Source organism: Poecilia latipinna, unplaced genomic scaffold (assembly GCF_001443285.1).
Source record: "Poecilia latipinna isolate Pla-1442-1.1 unplaced genomic scaffold, P_latipinna-1.0 Scaffold2250, whole genome shotgun sequence".
NCBI classification, from domain to species: domain Eukaryota; kingdom Metazoa; phylum Chordata; class Actinopteri; order Cyprinodontiformes; family Poeciliidae; genus Poecilia; species Poecilia latipinna.
Genome location: NW_015114866.1, coordinates 48,389 through 70,880, shown reverse-complemented (window position 1 = coordinate 70,880; position 22,492 = coordinate 48,389). Strand labels below are relative to the sequence as shown.

Genomic DNA, 22,492 nt, shown 5'->3' with positions numbered 1-22,492 from the left:
CAGCTCTTCTTTCTCTTTGCTCAGTTTGTCTTTCTCTTTGCTCAGCTCTTCTTTCTCTTTGCTCAGCTCTTCTTTCTCTTTGCTCAGCTCTTCTTTCTCTTTGCTCAGTTTGTCTTTCTCTTTGCTCAGCTCTTCTGTCTTCCTGCTCAGCTCTTCTTTCTCTTTGTTCAGTTCATCTTTCTTATTGCTCAGCTCCTCTTTCTCTCTGCTCAGCTCCTCTTTCTTTTTCCTCAGCTCGTCTCCCTCTTTGTTCAGCTCCTCTCTGACTTGAGTAAGCCTCTCTTGGATAAGCCCTGCTTTTACTAGGCTCAGGTGTCTGTCTTGGATCACCTCCTCAATCTCGTTCTCCATCATCTTTTGTTCCTCAATCAGATGTCTTCTTTCTGTTATAAGGCTTTTGATACTTTCCTGCTGATTAGCTGTCATCACACGCACTATAAAAACACACAAATCAGTCAGAAAGTCAGTGAATTTATCTGTATTAGAGAAGCACCAACATTTTCAGTTTCTCTCTCAAACACTATTAGAATATTAGACAGTATTGTTAGAATAAGATAAGGTCATTTTGTTTAAATAGCACATTTTCAGCAACTAGGTCATTCAAAATGCTTTACATGAATTAGAAGGAAATACAACAAACCAACAAACCAAGAGAAAGAGCAAAAAAGGAAAAAGTATAAGCCCATGTTTCAGACTAAGTACTTCATGATTTATAAAATAGTAGCGGTTTCTCTCTATTCTTGTCATGATAATGCTGATCTAAGGTAATGAGTAGTTTCTCTTGATAAGCTAATATGAGTTTCTCTGGATTCTAAGTTTGTTCTAATTCCTGAATATATAAATTAGATACTCCTGGTATAAGCAAAAGTACGCCATAATTTATAAACTAGAAGGAGTTTCTATGGATAATATTGAGGTAAATATTGGTCTAGAGAAGTAAAAGTGTTGGTTCTCCATGTTTGACTCAGTAAAGTAGGTGGTCCTAAATGTTGATCTAGGATAATGAGTAGTTTCTCTAGATGTGTTTCTCTGGATTATGAGTTTATTCTAATTCATTTTCTGGGCTGCAAGATCATTACAATTACTCCCTAATTTATAAGTCAGAACGAGTTTCTTTGGAAAAACTAGTAGGAGTTTATCTGCATAATAATTTCTAAAAGTTCAAAATTTCTAAAACTAATGAACTATACAGATGGACAGGGCAAGAAATGAGACATCAGGAAAAGGCACATGTGGCAACATTAATATAGCAGAGCCAGTTAAGGTAGTGACATCAGGGATTGTGTAGGTGTGGCCATGAAATGTGTCAAGTCTGTGAACAGTTCTCGCAGTCTGTGATAAGGTGGTATTATCTAAGAGTAAGTCCTTGGGTGATTTCACAGGTGTCTTCGGAAGAGAGAGAGGAGATGGAAAAGAGTGCTTTTGTTAACATATCTTCCAGGAGATTTGAAATATCCAGACAGCCAGGCTGACCCAGGAAGCCAATTCAGACAAAATATGCAAAATGCTTTAGGTTGGCCAGATTTTAAATGTTAAACTACCCTAGAGTCTCTACAGTACTTCTCTGTAGATTTCAACCATCCAAATTAATATGGCGGTACTGCTGGACCAACTAGTTTTAGTGTCCAAAGTTTGCCTGTGAGATCCCAAACAACTTGCGCTTCTTTCTTACAGCATGTCAATGTGAGTGTTCGCTAGTCGGCCCAAATCCATCACATATGCCAGGCCACCTCAAAACAGCGGAAATCCTGCTATCATGTATTCAAAAGAATCCAGGGTTAGAGTACTCCCAGGTTTCGGGCTGATCGTTAGGTTTTAGTTGTAATAACTGAAGCTGAGCATTGATTCTAGTTCGTTCCTCTTTAGGTCCAAAGATAATAACTTCAGTTTGTTTCTGTTCAGCTGGAGAAAGTTTTGGCACATCCACACATTGATCTATTCTAAGCATCTGTTCAGTGATTGGATGGGTTCAGAGTCACCTGGTGACATCGTGATGTAGAGCTGTGTATCATCTGCAGATAATCTTATTTCCTGTTATAACCTGAGCTGGTGGGAGCATGTAGATATTGAATGATGGTATGTCCGCACATCCTCAACTACGCCTTTAGCTCTTCCATAAAAACTTTAACACCTTGACAGGTTTCAAGCTGGGCAGCATTAAGTTGAACTGATTCTTGGTAACACTTCAGTGTCCCTGACTTTTTATCAACCCTCACATCTCCTCTTACTGCTGAACGCTTGCATCCCAAAGCTTTAAACTTCTAAATACTTGTTATAAAGGAAGCAACTTAAAATATATTCTGTTGAAATGAAACTCACTGTAGACGATTTTTGCAGTCAGTATGACACAAAGCAACCCCAAACACACCAAAAACAGAGAAGAGCACCGGAGTGTTGATGGTTCCACTTCTTCAGCTGAAAAAAACAACAGAATCAATAAGTTATTGATTAATCAATCAATAAAATTTATTTGTATCGCATAATTCTCAGATGATACAAAAAGATTAAAGATGTAACATAAAAACAATTCCTGTTACAGCCCATGTTAAGAAACTATAACTTCCTGCAGAGGGAATAAAAATGTGGGAAATGCTTTTGGGTAGCATTGTTACTTTTTAATCCTCAAAAACTGTAAAATACATATAGAGTCACTTACATTTAAGAGGATTTTTGGCATTGTTGACATTGACTGTAGAAGAGCTGTCTTCATCCATGTTGTTCTCCATCCTTTACGGGAAAAATAAAGATTTAGATATTATAAAATGTCCAACAGCTGCTTGAGTGATCTCAGCTGTAGCTCATGGAAAGCAGGCGGGTTCTTCTTCCTCTTTTTAAAAGTGGTCAGGGTGTGATGCAGCATCTCCATCGCTGCTCTGTGGTTCATTTCCTTACTCTAACAGTTTTAGGAAACAAGTCTGCTTCTGTAACAAACCTTTCATGCCAAGAAGCTAGCTCTCACTCTGTCTCATAAACAGTTCTGCAACTCTCCTGTCCTTGGTTATAAAATATACCTATTCACTCCACTGTTTACATCATTATTGTTTAGTTTGTGTCAGTGAAAATGGTTATTTTATTTGAAAGGTTACATAAATGCTTATGTGTATTTACTAATTTAAAACCTTGTCAGCTCTGCAGCATTCCTCCCACTGGGCATCTCTTCTTGAAATCCCAGAAAAATCCCAATCAGGCTATAAAAATCAGATCAGCTCTCTCTTCTTCTATTGCCTCAGAAAAATGGCAACGCGTTTCTGTTGTAAAGTTATGAAGCAGCACATGGAGTAGGACGTCTGGAGGTGGGGCTCAATGCCCTCCACCGCCACTAGGTGTCCCCCTGCTACATGCCCAGCAGGGTCTGTGAAAACCCGATCACTTCGGAGGAGAGCGGAGCGAGGCCGGGTAGAGTACAGCGGGACTGCCGAAGTAGAGCCAGGGGGAAAGGCGCATAAGTTGTTGACCTGCTCTGCTCATCGTTACTGTTACAGTCCGCAATTTTCGCTGTTACTATTCACAGCAGCAGCTCTGCTATCTCAGTGTCCTCAACCTCCTCAATTCTCCTCTCTGTAGTGCGTTATTACGCTTACGCAACAGCCTTAATTTGGGGTTAATACATAAGCAACTGATTTTACTGTTGAATATTGATATAATAGTGTAACTGTTGTTGGTCATTTCTATGGCAACGGGTTTACGTAGCGAAGCAAACACAGGGACCGAGGAAAATGAACCAGTGGTTTGGAGCTGTTGTTCAACGGTTTTTCTGCGTTATTTTCCATTTGCTGTGGCGAACTGCACTAAGTTAATGATATCTACATCTCCAGGTTTCATTTTATTTATGAAGAGACAATTCCGTTTCGGGCATGCGCAGCGTTGTGCGCATGCCCGAAATTAAACAATATTATGTTCATAGTAACGATAGTTAGCATTTAAGCTAGCGGGAAAAAACAGTCATTTCTAATACACAGAAATATCTCAAAACAGAATTGATGTTAATAAAACATTGTCCTGCACTTCGAAACACTTCTACAAATAATACCTATCTATAACTTGTGCACTTAACCCACCTGTGAAAACAGAAATCAGTCTTAAAGAATGGCTGTGCTGCAAGGCTGACTTTTTCTTCGATGGTTATTGGCAAACAACAAAATTGGTGCATTACCGCCACCCACTGGTATGAAGTCTGGAATATAATGACACTAAAGGATTATATAGCTTAATATATAGCAAAATATTATAACTTTTACTTTTCAAGTTAATGCTAAATAATTTAATCAAATCTAGTTTAAGTTTAATTCGTTTTAAAGTTTGAATAAACCTTATTTTCCTAAGTCATAATTTTGACAGTGTTATATGTTCTACTGTCTCATCATCCCCATAACATAAAGTGCTGTGTAGCCCAATATACCCAAATCTGAGGGGAGAAATAATTGGTAATTTTCTACTGTAGTTTTGTTTTGTGGAGGTTAACTAAGGGTTACACAAAAACTGTTAAATAAATTTTTGTTTTGCATCTTTTGCATCAGAGCACTGTGGAAGTTTCTATTTTCCACCTTGAACAGATGAATGAAATGAGAAAAAAACCTTGAGGCAACACACATCCTGCACACAAACCACCAGGCTGAGAAACAGTTTGTCAGCCTCAGAATCCTGAACTCAAGCTGCACCTAACACAGTTTCATCTCATGACTTATTTACACGCACATATCAATATATCACATAATTTACTCTGTTTTTTATTTATTATGTAGTGAATTTCTTAATCTGGGACTTGAATCCGAATAAGCTAGGTGGTATAACAATAAAAGAATCCTTCTATCCTTATTACTTTCATACATACAGCATCACCAAAATCAAAACATTTTTCTAAAACATGATATAAATAAAATCTACTTATGTCTGTAAACAAACTCATAAAAGGGATAATCATATCTTATTGTATTTGCTTAGCAAATTATTTTTGTATATTTCTTTACATTTAAAGAGATTTAAGGATTCAGGAATTTTTATTGTCATATTTCACAATAGATTGTTTGTGGTACAAAATTTGGACTCAGATCCTAGATCAAGATAATATATTGCAAGAATATATTAATGTTGTATAAATATATTAATGTTGTATAAATGTAAACATATATAACCATATTCTTTTATTCACAATCATTCTCCTCATCATTGTCCATACTTATTAACCTGTGATTCTCTTCCTATTAAATAAATATCTACAACAATCCCTTTTTCCATTTTTTTATAGTTCTTCTCACAATGACTTGAAACTTCTTGGATTCAATGATTCTGGGAGATATGATTCATTTTCAACATTTTAAAAGCTTTACTTTAACTTCTGGTTTCTTTGTCTCATTCCTTTGTCCGCCATGGATCGATTTTCTTTTAGACCTTACCTCCTTCCTTCTTTACAGATTGGTTAGCAGCTTGTAAAACAGCTTGACAAAAAGAGCAATTTAAGTTATCAACTTCCATATTCAAATTCATATTCTGTAATTCCTGATGGCTTACAAGCTTAAATGTTTCCCAATCAACACTATTGGAACACCATTTCTGCAAACCTCCTGTGTTATGTCTTTCAAATTTATTTCTGTTACTTTGCGATAGTGGTCACTCCTATCTTAACTACATGCCATGAACTAAATCCTGCCAGCAAAGTCAAAATTATTGTGAGTAACTTTAGTGCCTCTTCTAGCATTTAAACAAACAAGACTTTTATTTTCCATTAATTCTTCAACAACTGTTCCATTGAATTCCTGCACCATAATGACATATATGCATTAAAATGTTTCTTTAAACAAACCTGTTTATTTGCTTCAGCCTCCAATTTACGAGGTTCAAACTCATGATCCAGTTCTTTCTCTAAGAGCCAAGTAGCAGAGTTCAAGGTGCAACTCCAGCTCACAAAGATCGGAAGCAGTGTTTTCGACACCAGCGCGGTGAGAAACAGCCTCAGGACTAGTCTGAGAATGAAGGCTAGGTTGAAGCGCTGGTTTGAGGGAAAACATCAACTTCAATCAACGGAGAGAGAATTTCAGATTTCAGCTTTCCTTCTTTTAACTGTTTGAATACAGAAATCGAAAACTGAGAAGCAAATGACAAAAAGTGTTACTTAACCATCAAATTGCTCAATAGTAGGATTGTTAAAAAATAAAAAATAAATTAAGACAAACGAAAAAGAGGAAAAAAACACTCCTAGATGCCAAACCAAAGAGAAATTTACCCTAAAATTATGGAGTTCTAAAAACGCTCCAACAACTTGAGACTAAAAGTGCCACCCACAAAGGAGTAACTAAACACGTGGCAAACAAACGTTCAGGGCTGCCACAAGCAAAACCGCGTTCGTAAAAATCCCGATACTGAATGGTCCTCCAAATAACTAAACAATCCTATGGAATCGGACGAGACCCCAATATGTTACAGTCCTTATGTGATCACACAGGACACACAACATACGGAGTCCAGACCAGACATTTAGTATCTGGAGAGTTAATTTTAACAATAGTGGGTGTGTCTGAGAATTTCAGATTGAATAAACAAAACTAGAAATATATAGTTAAATGCACAGAATATTTCTCCGAGGCTACGTTCACACTGCAGTGTAAAGTGACCCAAATCAGATTTTTTGCCTTAATGCGACCTGCACCTGATCGTTTTATGACAGTTTGTACAACACAGATCTGATTTTCACAAATGCAACCCAGGCAACTTGGACATTTGGTTCTAAATCGTTTCTGATCTTTTCAAATGTGACCTGTGTCTGTACGGGCAGGTCGCATTCATTCGACCTGAACGTCATTGGTACTCCACAAAAGTCACTATTCTGCAATCTGATACGTGGAAAACGTTAGAAAAACATCCACCATGGTGGACGATAATGAGCTTTAAGTTGTTAATGCGATGGCTCCGGTTGGACAACAACTTTAAAATAACCAGATGGGCTCCACCATGAGCATCCATCTTTACTTCCACAAACACTGAGCACTCTCTATGTGACGTTCCTGCTTCCTCTACTGCGCATGCGGGTCACTTTTATGTCGTGTGTGATTCACATGGAGGATCACATACAAGTGGCATATATTTGGAATGTGAACAACCAAACAAAACAAAAAATCTGATTTCATGACACAATCGGAAGTGAGCATTAAGGCCTGCAGTGAGAACGCAGCCTTAATGTGTCAAATACCTCTGAAGCACAAAAAGTGCCTCAAATTAAACGATAAAAAGGATCGATAAGGCCCTAATTTAATAAATTTAATACAACAGTAAACAAGACTAAGAAGCTAAATGAAGCTAACAGTTTGTTCAGATGAACAAACAGGAAATGGAGGAAGTTTAAGAATCTTAAAAATTGCTTCAGCAGTCCAACAGATGAGATTATGGTTTTATTTATCACTGTCTTTTTATTAAAGTTTTTTCTTATACAGGTAAGATCCTCTGGTTACAAAGGAGTATTTATCCAACATAGATAAGAAATAATAAAATAAAGTACAGAAAAATAATCTCTACAAATGAATCCCATTCACTCCCATTAAGGTCACTGCAGTGTCACTGCAGGTCAAACCCCTGACAAAAACGGAGCACATTTTATTAAAAATCCGTTCATCTGAAATATTGAATATTTTGTAATGGGTCGAGAAAAGGGCCCATTTTTTTTTTTTTTTTCCAGTTGAGTGCTGAAGAGACGATACATTTTTTCCAGTTTCAAGCATGACCTAAGATCTTATAACCACTGATTGTGCTTTGGAGGAGCAGGTCAGAACTGAGATGCAAAATGGCAATGCCTGTCTTTCAGAGGCTGGCAAAGGCAATTCCCCACCACTGAAGCCAAAAAGAGCCAAAAGAGAGCCTGGTGTTATTGCCACTCTGAGAAACCTGGGCCGGGTATGAGAAGCATCTGTCCAGAACTGACCCAGACTGGGGCAGAACCAGTACATATGACCCAGTGTGGCTTCAGCAGTGTGGGTGATACGAGATAGTTTGCTTTTGGAGAAGTGGGCTTTATGTACCACTCTAAACTGAATGAGACAATGGCGCACACACAGAGAGAGATGTTGCATTCACAAGTTTAAGAATAGAGGCCCATGTCTCATCTGGTAGTCATGTTCAAGTCTTCTTCCCTTGAGGTTTTAAGTGAGAAGGTCTCTGCCATAGTCAACATTTTATAAAGCCACCAAGTCAGCCCTTTACAGGTTGGGTTCACTAATGGGATGGTTTCTAACAGTGCACACTCCGGCCAGTGATGTCGGTAACACATTACTCATCTGACCCCTTTTTTCAGTAACAAGTAGTCTAACATGTTGCTATGTCAAATCCAGTCATCATTTTAAAGTTACTTATCCAAATCACTGTGCGTTACTATTTTCTTTAGTAATTAAATTTCATTCCTTCTGCGCAGCTTGGGGAGATACCACCGATCTATGCGAAAGTTATAAGCTGTGATAACAAACCACTAAAGAAATGTAAACAATGGATGCGCAATTTGTTGCTAGAAAAACTTGTTTCTTTTCAAAAGTCGCTTGCAAATTGGTAATGAGTTGCAGGTTGCATTTTTTGGGCTTGTTTTTGAATGTGAAGTTGCTCAGAGACACATAATAAACCTGAGAATTTGACTGACATCCAGGTTATATTAGTTGGGCTCTCCCTGTCCATTGTTAGTCAGTAAAAATAACTCGTTTCTTTACTCAACTTTATTCCGCCATGTGCATCTACCGAACAGCCAGACAGAAGAGCAAAAGAAGAAGCACACGAACCAATAACACATGCTCCTGGCATAACAGTGCCCCTAGTGGGTGGACATGTAATACAAATAAAAACAAGGAGTAACATCCATCATTTCCTGGATGATCCATCCAGCTGTATCTTGCAGAGTTAACTTAATGTCAAGTTAATATATTTGTGACACGCTCCAGAAAACTGCAAACATCAAGACTAATCTGGACTGCACAATAAATGTGAAAACAGCCACGAATGAACGTGTCCTTAAAGATGTACAGATAAAGGCCAATGTAATCATTAAGATTAAGATAGGTGTCACAAATCTGTGCAGCCATCCGAGTTGTGGAGCGTCAGGAGGAGCGCTGTGCGCTGCGCTCTGACAGCAAACACAGAACCTGGAGGATGGTGGCAGGGACTCTGAAATCCTATTTATGGGGCGTTTACACCAAACGCGTCCGCTTCAAGTTTGACGTGTGTGCACTTTGAATGCTGACACTTGACATTTTTCCCTACACCTAGCGTTTTATGCATCAGGTGAGTCTGCTTTACATTCAAAGTAAGTTGAGGCATGCTGATGGAGTGTTAGAGGAGTTAAAATCGCTCTAGCCGTTGTTTTCTGTTGCCACCAGCCTATTTGTTGGACACACTTGACGCGTCAAACGCTTCAAATCGCGCTGCGGTAGACGGACGAATCGCGCTGCGAGGTGTCCTTGACGCTTCTCCACATACTTTGAATGTAAATCAGATGTGTGAAACACGTTTGGTGTGAATGCACCATTACACAAAAACACGCAAAAAATACTAGTTTTTGTTTCGTTTTTTTGGACTGTTGTAATCATTAAACAATCTCCCCTTCAGTTCAACCTTATAAGTGGATATACATTGTTGATGTTACCATTATAAAATAACTTGCAGTTATGTAAGCATTGGCAAAGCTCAATGTAATATTTATATTGAGGTGGCAGCAGTAACTACTAATGTAACTTAGTTACTTTCCAAATTAAGTAATCAGTAAAGTAACTAAGTTGTTTTCAGAGTAATCAGTAATCCAATTAAAGTTACTTTTTCAAAGTTGCTATGCCATCGCTGACTCTGGCAAAGAAACTGAGTAAAGGCCAGAATGGATATATTGTCACTGTGTAATTCCATGATCACCCAGACAGGACGGTCAGCAAAGTAAAATACCAAACACTACGCGTCTAAGGCTGGCAGCCTGATAATAAAATCAGAAATAGGAGAAGGCAGTAGGAAAATCTGACATATTTGTTTTACTACCTAGAGCAGTGTTTCTCCACCCTGGTCCTCAAGCCCCCCTGCTCTGCATGTTTTAGATGTGCCTCTATTCCAGAACAGCTGATTCAAATGATTGCATGACCATCAAGTACTGCAGAAGCCTGTTAATCACCCAGAGATGCAATTCAGATGTGTGGCAGAAGGGAAATACCTAAAACATGCAGGACAGGGGGGCAGTGAGGACCAGGGTTGAGAAACACTGACCTAGAGGGAAAAGCTCACGTTTGGTAAGGTTCAGCTTATACACAGAAATCTGACCAAATTAGCTAAACAGATCGAGAGAAAAACACAACGAGGCTGATGAAGTGGAAATAAAAAGATCGTTAAAAAGATCGTCTGCATAAAGCGATGCCTTATATTCCATATCATTGCTCTGAATGCTTGATATCTCCTTACTGATACTAATTGCAATGGCGAGGGGCCAGATCAAAAAGCAGGGGGCTTAGAGAGCAGCCCTGATGGGTGCCTGTTTGTAATTTAAATGGTTTTGAGGTGTGAAATTTGTACAAACTGTAGCAGATGGTACAATCATTTAATTCATGAAATGACTTTTCCCCCAGAGCCGAATCTACTAAGGACTGCAAAAGAATAGTCAAAGAGACAAAACACTGTTAAGCAGCCTTCTAACTTTAAAATGAGGCCGACCTTTAATGAAACCAGTTTGGCCTTTTGAAATAACTTTTGGTAGAACGATTTCCAGCCTGCGACCAAGAATTTTGGCTTAAATTTTGACGTCTGTATTCAGGAGAGAAATAGGCCTGCATGAGGTGCAATCCATTGGATCTTTCCCCTTTTTTTGCAATAAGTGTGATACAAGCTTTGTAAAATGGTGAAGGGAGGGATCCTTGTTTAAAGCAATTGGAAAGGGTGGCCTAAGCTGTACAGAAAGTAGGTTTGAGAATTGCTTGAAAGATTCTGATGGGATACCATCTAGACCTGGGCTTTTGTCAGATTGCATTGAGGTTGATGCAAGGGAGACTTCTGACACCTTGTTTTCAAATTTTAGAAATAATTTGCCTTGCCCTAGAGCCCTTCAGCAGGGTTGCTAATAGTTAATCGGGCTTGTCGCTGTGGACATAAAATTTAGATTTGTCGTTTAAAAGCAAAAATTGATGACACAGTTGAGTAATCCTTGTTGAAACTTTAAGAAAACAGTGTTAGTTATAGGGCCAGACAGTCACCGGACGCTTACAGATGAAACTGTTGTGCGCATTTTTGTCTTCTGCTCTCCAGCTGTCTGTGGCTGTTCTTTGTGGTATATGCAGAGCTGCTCCTGAAGTATGGGGAATCCCTTTCATCCAGAAGCTTTAAGACAGAAACATGAACCTCAGAACATTTATAAGATAAAATTTGTACAGCAGCTTATTGACATCAAACTGAAAACTGTCAGCATCTAAATGTGACAGTTATAATTGTCTCTGTATAAATAAATACACACTTGAAAAGAAACTAGACTCACAGTAAATAAAAGGTGTTTTACAAACTTGGAAGATTGGAGTTTGGAGATCTAAATGTTTTAAAAATCAAATTTTTTAAAGGACTTTCTTGGCTCTAGTGAACTTTATTTGACTTTGAATGGACAGGAAAGTGGGTTGTGAGAAAGAGGGAGGACATGCGAAAAAGGTCAACAGGTCGGGACTCAAACCTGTGGTAGCTGCGTAGGCTCAGTCTGTTTGTTTTTACTGTTGAATCTAAAATTATTCAACCCCATCAGCAATTCAGGATTTTGGTACATCTGAAATTTTCTTAGATGTTTAAGAAATAAATGACACTATACGAAGCTAAAAATGTAAATAAACCTAACAAAAATATTTTATCCAAATTCAACAGAAAGAACTACTTTCAATGATGAAGTCTAAAAATGACTCCTCCCTCTGAACAGATTTCTTCATGTGTTTGCAAATCAGGGGTTTTGTCTTGATCACCCCTGATTTAACCAATGAAGGCCTTCACCAATCCTGTTTGAGGAAGAACTTAATGTTTCATTGCATGTTACAATAATGGCCTAGTCAAAGGCTTTGTTAGAAGGTTCAGAACTTTGCATAAACCAGGACAGATACAAAAACATAGCAAATGACCTGAATGTTTTTAGAGTTACAGCTGGAAGAATAAAACCCAAGTTACAGGGACAAAGGCTACGCCCCCTGGTGGCAGAAACAGAAAGCCACCACATTCCCAAGGAGGTCAAAAACCATCGACTGACTGCAAAAGACCTGCAGCAAGGCTTGGTGGCATCAGCCACAGAGGTTTCAGGTCCCACAGTGAGGACAGACTGAGGACTGAAGGTCTCCATGCCTGAACTCAACCACCTGCAGCACCACTGACCCAAAGGCACAAGAAAACCCAGCTGCAGTTTGCTCATAGCTATAATAGGGAGATAAAGAACGTTTTTTGTTTTTCCAAAACTGGAAGTTCTTGAGCCTGATCAGACGTCTGAAGCTCGTGCTGAAAAGAAGAAGCCCAGTAAGCTTTGACATCATTGGACGTCCAAACAGAACAATGAACCCAATCTGTAACATGCTCACATTTCCTTCCGTCTCCTGATTATTTGTTTTTATTTTTATTAATGGCACATTTGAAGGTTAACTGGGGGTGGCGGGTCATAGCCAGCCCAAGCTTTAAAGGGAACCACGATTAGTCATGAAAGTAGATCTTATTTGGGAAATATTTATCTTAAAAGTAAAAACAGTACAGTAAAAATACTGTAGGTTATTTAGTTTTTATAAATTTTAAGAAAATATTTTCACAGGAATGTCGCCATGTTGTTCACGCTGCAATGCATTCTGGGTAAATGACATGTAATGGTCCAACTGCCTGGTTCCTCCAGCCAAAACAGTGATGAGTGCTGTTATTAAGCCTTTTTAATTTGAACCGGAGTGCACTGAAATCAATTGGACCGTAGAAATAACAAGAGGTGATGAAGATGAGAAGGAGCAAACAGAGGAAGAGGACAGAGTTGGCCGTAGAGGCTGCTGTTGATGCATTCAGCTTCATAATGAAACAATGAATGACATGTACCTCTGGTCGGACTGTGTGATATAAGGAAGAACTTCTGGAGCTCTGTGTCCGGTTAGGCAACAGAAGTTCAGGGTCTCAACTTTGTTTGGTGTTGGTAGTGGTTTCACAGTACCGGTGTTCCAGCGCCATTAACGCTGCTTGTCTGTAGCGCTGTATCCGGTTCAGCACCAGCTGTGTTGTGTAGAGTCCAGTGTGGTGGTAACAGCCACACCGGATTGTTACCACCGACCCGAACCTCCATGGATCCCATCGGATTGGTGATGTCAGTGGCGCAGGCAGTATATCTCCCATCTCAAAAAGCATCCAGCTTGTTAAGGTAACGATCACCTATTAGAGCCTTTGTTGGTTCTACTGGTACAAATGAGTGTTGTGGAGAAATGTCCAGGGTCCAGATTAGGTCCTCCGTTGTGTTCCTCTCCGCCTCTTGCGCAGCACTCTCCCTTGTTTATGTGGGAAATTATCCAGATCCGGTCTCATTTTTTATTTGTTTTTATATTTTTTTATCACAGCCGATAGTGACACAGTGTGGCATTATCTAAAATGACACCAGTCAAACGCACTATGATAAACAACTACTGGGGTAAAGTTAGCCTTCCTCTGTTTACTCTGTAGACTCCAGTACAGAATGGACCAAAATGCGTAGTCAACCCAGCGGTGAAAAAATGGCGACCTCCATGGGTGAAAAATATAACAAAAGATGTAGATTTTTAAAGTAATTATGGCTTATCACAAACAGCAATTTCTTTAGGTAATAGGAAAATTGCAACATATTTAGGCCAACATGTTTAACTAGTCCTGGATGCTTTTAAAACTGCGCTGGTCTTAAAAGCAAAAATGCTGGTGTTTGGAGCTGCTGCAGCTGCAGCAGCAGTGAACTTTTGTTAAGAAAAATAACTAACACTACGGTGCGGGAAGGTTCTAGAACAAGGGAGCCCAAAGTTGGTCCTCGAGGGCCGGCATCCTGCACGTTATAGATCTCTCCCTGGTGGTAGTAACAATCTTCTCAGCAAGTCAATGTTCTTCTTAGGCTTCTAACGAGCCATCATTTGATCCAGGTGCGTTAAACCAGGGAGAGAACTAAAACTTGCAGGTTGCCAACCCTCGAGGACCGACTTTGGACACCCCTGTGCTAGAAGAAAGAAGAGAACCTTCACCCCAGGATGGATCAGCCCAGAGGAGAGCGTCGGATGTTTTGGCCAGGCTGAAGTTTGTTTTTTGTTGTTTTGACTTTTGGCAAAAGCCGGAATTATATTTAGTGTGTTTTAGGAAAAGAAGAGAAACAACTACATGTTAAAGAAAAAAAATTATTGAGCTGAGCGTCTGATGGACGAAGGATGGTGTAGGCTGGCCCTTCTCTACGGGATGTCAGCGGGTGTGAATGGACTCTTAAGGTAAGCCTCACCACGTTGTGCATTCCTTTAGCTGCCCATTTTGTTTTTCCCCCTTTCGTTTTTGTTTGTACAATCATATGTATCTATTGCTGCAGCCCTACTCCCAGTCCAACAAAAAGGAAGACAAAAAATAATGAGCTAGGGTGAGAGTAGCGGTACATAACATGTCTCAGTCCACCACGGTTTGGTTTTAGAAGAAGTCCTGGGAGATCCTGGAGTCGTTGTCACTCAGTATATTTTACTCTTCTACAAGCTTGTGGAAAATCTATTTAAATATATTTACATTTCTACCTATGTAACCTTTATAAACAAATTTTTTTTTTACATCTTTGCTAAAACTGTCACCATGTTGTGACAGTTGTGATCGACCCTCTTCCACCTCCTCCCTGACATATTGCACTCTGAAGAAATGCACCACCCCCTAAGAAGAAGAGGCTGACCAGCGTCCACACTAGATTGTGACTGACAGCGCTAAGACCCGCCCCTGGGCTCGGATTGGTTGTTTCCAGTTAGCACTCAGAGCATTGGGAGAAGGCAGAGGAGCCCAATTTTTCACATCTGTCTGATACCATGTTAGGACATGACAACAGTTTCAACAAATATGAAAAAATATTTCCAACAACAGTTACATACTGCAGCTTTAAATAATATTTTTAGATAATAGTTCTTACTCAAGGGTGTTCTTACGTCCATCAACCCAGACCCATCCGCCTGGTGTATGATATAACCCAATCCAGAATCTTTTCCAAGTTTCGTAGTATTTGATTTGAAGGGTGATAAATTCCTGTGAACAGATTTTATTTTAGACTGTCATAAATCTTTCTTACATCAGGCTATCAATCAATCAAGTTTATTTGTACAACACATTTCAACAACAAAGCACTTCAAAGTGCTTTACATTATAGAAACACAAATCTACAAAGTCACACCTCCTCCTCTTTTGTGTTTTCTATTGTGACTTAAAAAATTGTAATTAGGAGATGCTGATTCATGTAGTACGTGTGATACAGTATTATCAAGCTATCAGTCTTCCAGAAACTTCCAGACTAGTTTTAAACTTCAAGAGTCGTGGTGGCGTTTTGTTTTACCTGCTCCTGCAGATCATCAATTACAACCAAATCTGAACCAAATACATGGCACAACTTTCGACTTAGATCCCAGGTCATCGAACTTTTTAAATCATCCTGAATGAAGTAGCAGTGTCCCTTGTATAAAGGTTCCTTTGCTCTGCAAACCAGACACTTTGGTCTCACTAGACAAGGGGAAAGAGCAGAATAAAGTGAAACTTTGGTAAAATCTCAAAAAGAAAAAAATTTATTTCTAGAAGAAATCCATGTGGACTTATTTAACATTTCAATCATCAAAATTACTCAAGCAAAGCTTTTAAAGGTAGAGTGCAGATCAATATTGGAAGGTGATTAAATTACGATATTCTAGTCAGAAGTGGCATACCACAGGGTTCACTAAAAAACAAAAACAATATTCTCTGAAATTAAAACTTGGCTGTAAACCTGTTGCTAATGACTTCATTTTACTGGCTCACTTTGTGGTCAGAAAAGTGACCTTCAGCACTCTACCTGTGATAATAATGGTCAGCTATGTCTTGAAAAACTGTTTATAACAGAATATTTCAAAAATAAAATGAGTAATCAAGAGTTTCAAAGGTAATCTAGAAATATAATTACTATCTGGAGGACAGAACTCTGAAACTGGAAATGTTTTAAATTTCATGACGTAGTCGTAGAAGGTCTTAAGAGCATTTCTATCTTTGCATCGATTCTCTGACTCCTTTCTTAATACGCTCAGCTTCTGTTTCTCTTCATTCAGCTCCGCTTTCTCTTTGCTCAGATCCACTTTCATTTTGTTCAGCTCCGCTTTCATTTTGTTCTGATCTGCTTTCACTTTGTTCAGATCCGCTTTCTCTTTGTTCAGCTGCTCTGTCTTTTTGCTCAGATTCACTGTCTCTTTCTTTAGCTCCTCTTTCTTTTTGTTTAGATCTGTTTTCGCTTTGTTCAGATCCGCTTTCTTTTTACTAAACTCCTGTTTCTCTTTGTTCAGCCCCGCTGTCTCTTTGCTCAAATCTACTTTCTTTTTGTTCAGCTCCTGTTTCTCTGTGTTCAGCTTCGTTTTCTCTTTGCTCAGATCCACTTTTTTCAGCTCTTCTTTCTCTTTGTTCAGCTCCAATTTCTTTTTATTCAGATCCTCTTTCTCTTTGTTCAACTTCTCTGTCTTCCTGCTCAGCTCTGCTTTCATTTTGTCCTGGTTGCCTTTTCTTTTGTTCAGTTCATCTTTCTCTTTGTCCAGCTCCTTTCTCTTATTGCTCAGTTCTATGTTCTTTTTGTTCAGCTCCTTTTTTTCTTTGCTCAGCTTGTCTTTGTATGTGTTCAGTTCATCATTTTCTTTGCTCAGCTCCTTTTTTTCTTTGCTCAGCTTGTCTTTGTATTTGTTCAGTTCATCTTTCTCTTTGTTCAGTTTGTCTTTCTCTTTGCTCAGCTCCCTTTTCTGTTTGCTGAACTCGTCTTTCTCTTTGTTCAGCTCTGCTTTCTCTTTGCTCAGCTCATCGGTTGTTTTGCTCAGCTCTGCTCTCTTTTTGCTCAGATCATCTTTGATTTTGTTCAGCTCCTCATTCTCTTTGTTAATTTCCTTTGTCACCCCCTTTTTTTCTTGGCTCAGTTCTGCTTTCAATTTTTTCAACTCATCTTTCCTTTTGCTCAGCTTCTCTTTTTCTTTGTTCAGTTCCTTTGTGTTTTTGCTTAGCTGTTCTTTCTTTTTATTCAGCTCATCCATCTCTTCCTTCCACTCCTCTGTCTTTTTGTTCAGCTCATTTTCCTTTTTGGCCAGCTCCATTTTTAAATTGTTTAGGTCATCTTTCTCTTTGTTAATTTCCGTTTTATCTTTGCTCACCTTCTTTTTGTCGTCGCTTAAATTGTCTTTTTCTTTGTTTAGTTTGTCTTTGTCTTTGCTCAGCTCTTTTTTGTCTTTGCTAAGTTCTTCTTTCTCTTTGCTCAGCTTTGCTTTGTTTTTATTCAGCTTATCTTTCTCTTTCATCAGCTCCTTTTTCTCATTACTCAGTTTCTCTTTCTCTTTTCTGAGATCCTCATTCCCTTTGCTTGTCTCTTTTGTATTTTTACTCAGCTCCTCTTTCTCTTTACTCAGCTCCCTTTTATCTTTGCTCAGCTTATCTTTCTCTTTGCTCAGCTCTTCTTTCTTTTTGCTAAGCTCCTCTTTCGCTTTGCTCAGTTCCTCTTTCTTTTTGCTCATCTCATCTCTCTCTTTTTTCAGCTTCTCTGTCTCATACTTCAGCTTGTTTCTGTCTTGGCTCAGTTCCTCTTTTTGTTTGTTCACCTCCTCTTTCTCTTTGCTCAGCTCGTCTCTCTCTTTGTTAAGCTCCTCTGTCTTATTGTTCAGCTTCCCTCTGTCTTGAGTAAGCCTCTCTTGGGTAAGCCTCGATTTTACTTCGCTCAGGTGTCTGTCTCGGTTCATCTCCTCAAACTTTCTCTCCATCATTTTTTGTTCCTCAATCAGTTGCTTTTTTACTGTTGCAAGTCTTGTGATATTTTCCTCCCGACTGGTCGTCGTCAGACTCACTATAAAAACACACAAATTAGTCAGAAAGTCATTGAATCAAAAATGTTTCAGTTTCTCTCTCAAACCCTTAGAACATATTCTTAGGATAGGTAGTCCTGCTTTCTCTCAGAGACCAAACACATTACTATTAGGCTAACTGGTCTCACTATATTGCCCCCAGGTATGAGTGTGTGCATGGATCTGTGTTGCCCTGTGATGGACTGGCAAACTGTAAAAGGTGTAGGTAAGGTAAGGTAAACTAATTTTATTTATGTAGCACATTTTCAGCAACAAGGCAATTCAAAGTGCTTCGCATGAATTAAAAGGAAATACAAACAAAATAACAAACCAAAGGAAAGAGCAAAAGAAGAAAGAAAAAGATCTAATAATGTTGATCCAAAGTATATAAAACTAGATACTCTTATTCAGGGTTGCTAGATAAGTATAAGCAAGTATCCTCTGGTCTAATTCTTTTTCTGGTTTGGAAGAATAGGAGTCTCTGCATAGTAAACTAAAAAGTAATCTAAAAAGTATGATATTGGTCTAAATAGTGGGTATTTCACAATTTCTAAAATACTGATAAACTAGAATAATCTAAAAAGTAGAGGTGTAAAAATCGGTCGATTTCTGTGAAAAAGTGTATGATCGGTGATCGCCGATCACTGTTTCTTGTTGCCGATCACCAAACTCAATCACCTGTATCTCACTTCGCAGCCTGCGTGTGCAGCTCATCTCCTCTTTCCTTCACACTGCACAGCGCGCGGCAAAAAATCCGGTCCTGTGGAACTTTAACGCTCTGAGTGAAAGAGGACGTTTGCGTGTTGCGGCGGAAAATTACCTCAGGTGTGAAGCACGTCAAAATGCACCAACACAACAAATCTAATATGACATTTAAAAAACAAGTGCTTGACGGAGTTTGGCTACATCGAGGCTCAAAGCAGGAAAAAAGGACATCCGGACCGGCCAGACAGCAGGTAAAGCAGCACAGCTACCAACACTCACTCGGTCACGGTCAGAAAGCTAAACAAATAACCCGAAAAATAATTCAAGTCTTCGGGCTGGCGGTGTAAGACGCTGGTTCTGTTCTCGCTCTTGAACCGCCGCTACGCGCTGCTGGTAGTGATATTTCACAGACGTAGCTCTGCTCAACATCCACCAGACAGTGCTGTTCTAAAAAGTGAGTACTCCACAAATTAAAGTTGTTTCTCTGGATTCTAAGTTTGTTCTAATTCCTTTTCTGGGTTGAAAGTCAGTACTCCACAGTTTCTAAATAACAAAAGGGGAATGAAATTAAAAGAGGAAAGGACACATTAGCACACATAGTAATATTCAGACAAAACAAAGACATGAGTGAAGGCGGTGACATCAGGGACCATGAAACCACGTTGCTCAGCCTCCCGGCAGAAGTCCGATAAGATGTTATTATCAAGGCATGTCCTTGGGAGCGCTCAGCTCCACAGCTGCATGGATAACAGGAAGGGGAGGACGGGTGAAGGAGCCTTGTGAAAGTATTCGGCCCCCTGGAGCTTTTCAACCTTTTGCCTTTTCTGGCTTCAAACATAAAGATGTAAAATTTTTATTATTTTGTGAATAATCAACAAGTGGGACACAATCATGAGGTGGAACAAAATGAATTTGATATTTAAAACTTTTTTATCAAGTAAAAATACTGCAAAGTGGGGCGTGCAATATTATTCGGTCCCTTTACTTTCAGTGCAGCAAACTCACTACAGAGGTTCAACAAGGATCTCTGAATGATCCAATGTTGTCCTAAATGACTGATGATGAAAAACAGAATCCACCTGTGTGTAATCAAGTCTCGGTACAAATGTACCTGCTCTGCGATCGTCTCAGGGTTGTGTTTAAAGCGCAGAGAGCATCATGAAGACCAAGGAACACAACAGGCAGGTCCCAGATACTGTCCCCCATATTCCCCAGGAGGGCACAGAGTCTGACTCTGACGTAGCAAAGGCGGACATATTGTGCATGGTTACGCATGCAGCTGGTGGATTCATGTCAAATCAAACTCCAAAATGCCTTACGTCTTTGTGACAGGACACATGTTGGCTACACATCTGTGGCTTTAGATTTAGACTCCGAGTTGACCAGTCAGAAATATTCCAGAAAGAATACAGGCATGTCAAAACGAGCTCAAGTCGCTCTCTGGATATTATTGGCTCGGAAAAAGCCATTTCATAACATTATTGGTCGAATGCTGTGTCAATCAAAAGGAGGGTGAGGGGGCTCTAGGCTGCCCAATAAAAGCGTCATAATGGACACCGGCAGAGTTTAAACCCTAAAATCTCACCCCTGGTAAATATAATGGAAAAACGACACATGGGTGTTCCAGTGCGGGTTAAGGGGTTAAACTCCTCCACTTAAGGCAGAGACTACTCAGAGGGGCTCAGTAAACAATCGTAGCCTCTGACTTAGAGGACATTACCATCTATCCAGCTGCTTCACACTCAGCATCAAACCACTCCAGTCCCTGGTGGGAACCACGGCCCATATCTACAAAAAGCAAAGTTAAATTCCTGCAGTTCACAAGCCAGACATCCTCCTCTCCTCAACTACGCCTTTAGCTCTTCCATAAAAACTTTAACACCTTGACAGGTTTCAAGCTGGGCAGCATTAAGTTGAACTGATTCTTGGTAACACTTCAGTGTCCCTGACTTTTTATCAACCCTCACATCTCCTCTTACTGCTGAACACTTGCATCCCAAAGCTTTAAACCTCTAAATACTTGTTATAAAGGAAGCAACTTAAAATATATTCTGTTGAAATGAAACTCACTGTAGACGATGTTTGCAGTCAGTATGACACAAAGCAACCCCAAACACACCAAAAACAGAGATGAGAGATGGTGTGTTGATGCTTCCACTTCTTCAGCTGAAAAAAAAAATAGAATCAATAAGTTATTGATTAATCAATCAATAAAGTTTATTTGTACAGCACATTTCAGCAATGAGGATGTTCAAAGTGCTTTACATCATGAAAGCAGAAAACCATCATAAACACATCATGCTGTCACCAATTGTGAAACCAGAAACAGATATTACATTTAGTCAAGTTCCATCATTAAAAATCATCAAAACACATCGAACATGTTGGTCAGTGTTCCAGTGATTACTGGTCCAAAGAAGTTTTAAACAGCTGGGCGTTTATCCTTGTTTTAAAGGAACTCAGTGTTTCTGCTGTTTTGCAGTTTTCTGGAAGTTTGTTCCAGATTTGAGGTGCACAGAAGCTGAAAGCTGCTTCTTCATGTTTGGTTCTGGTTCTGGGGATGCAGAGCAGAACCAGAAGATCTGAGTGGTCTGCAAGGTTGACACAACAACAAGTCATTGACGTAGCTTGGATGCCAAGCCTTTCAGTCGGTCTATCAACCAACAGAAATCTTGAAAGTCTATTTTCTGAGCGACAGGGAGCCATTGTAAGGACTTTAAAACTGGGGTGATGTGCTCAATCCTTGTGGTTTTAGTGAGAATACCAGCAGCAGCGTTCTGGATCAGCTGCAGCTGGAGGATTGACCTTTTAGTCAGAACTGTACAGACACTGTTGCAGTCATCAATGGGACTAACCTTAAATGCATGGGGGAGTTTCTCTAGACCTTGTTGCGACATTAGTCCTTTAATCCTGAAAATGTCTGTCAAGTGACAGAAGGCCGACTTTGTAACTGTCTTTATGTGTCTGAAGCTTCAGGCCATATCTCAACATTCCACCCAGATTTCTAGTTTCTAGCTGCAATAACTGAAGCTGTGTGCTGACTCTAGACCAGGGGTGTCAAACTCCAGTCCTGGAGGGCCACAGTTTTTAGTCCTGTCCTGCAGTTTTTAGATGAGCCACAGGCACAAAACACTGGAATCAAATGGCTTAGTTACTTCCTTATTGTGCGGATAAGTTCTCCAGAGCCTTGCTAATGACTTAATTATTATATTCAGGTGTGGTGCAGCAGAGGCACATCTAAATGTTGCAGGACAGCGGCCCCCCAGGACTGGAGTTTGACACCTCTTCTCTAGACCATTCTTTTTTTAGGTCTAAAAATAACTTCACTTTTTGTTTTTCTTCAGCTGAAGAAGGTTATGGCACATCTACACAATTATTTATTCTAAGCATCTCTTCTGTGCATGGATGGGCTTAGACACACCTGGTGACATTGTAATATAGAGATATGTCATGGTAACAAATTTTTAGAGGTGTGCCGATCGATCGGCCACCGATCATAATCGGACGATTTCCGTGAAAAAGTGTATGATCGATGATCTCCGATCACGGTCTTTTGTTGCCAATCACACAAACCGATCACCTGCATCTCATTTCGCAGCCTGCCTGTGCAGCTGGTCTCCTCTTTCCTTCACACTGCGCAAACGTGTGGAGGAGGCCTTAGTTTGGAGACACATGCATCCTCGACATTAGTGTAAAGCTCATCCAAAATCTTGTTTTCCCAGGTGGAGTAGCTGACATACAGGTGAAAAGTAGGCAGTGTAGAAGAAAGTGAGGCATGATTAAAA

At 39.6% G+C, this 22,492-nt stretch overlaps 1 protein-coding gene across 1 annotated transcript in view; it reads right to left on the bottom strand.

Annotated features, from left to right (window-relative positions):
- Positions 1-3,218: 3,218 nt before the first annotated feature.
- LOC106936961 (WD repeat-containing protein 87-like) overlaps positions 3,219-22,492 on the bottom strand; it is a 26,123-nt gene continuing 6,849 nt past the window's right edge. The window contains exons 3-5 of the mRNA XM_015018224.1: positions 20,778-20,873; positions 17,206-18,004; positions 3,219-3,369 (exon numbers count right to left, since the gene is read on the bottom strand). Of these exons, the coding sequence (XP_014873710.1) occupies positions 3,219-3,369; positions 17,206-18,004; positions 20,778-20,873 (1,046 nt within the window). The remainder of the gene's footprint in view (positions 3,370-17,205; positions 18,005-20,777; positions 20,874-22,492) is intronic.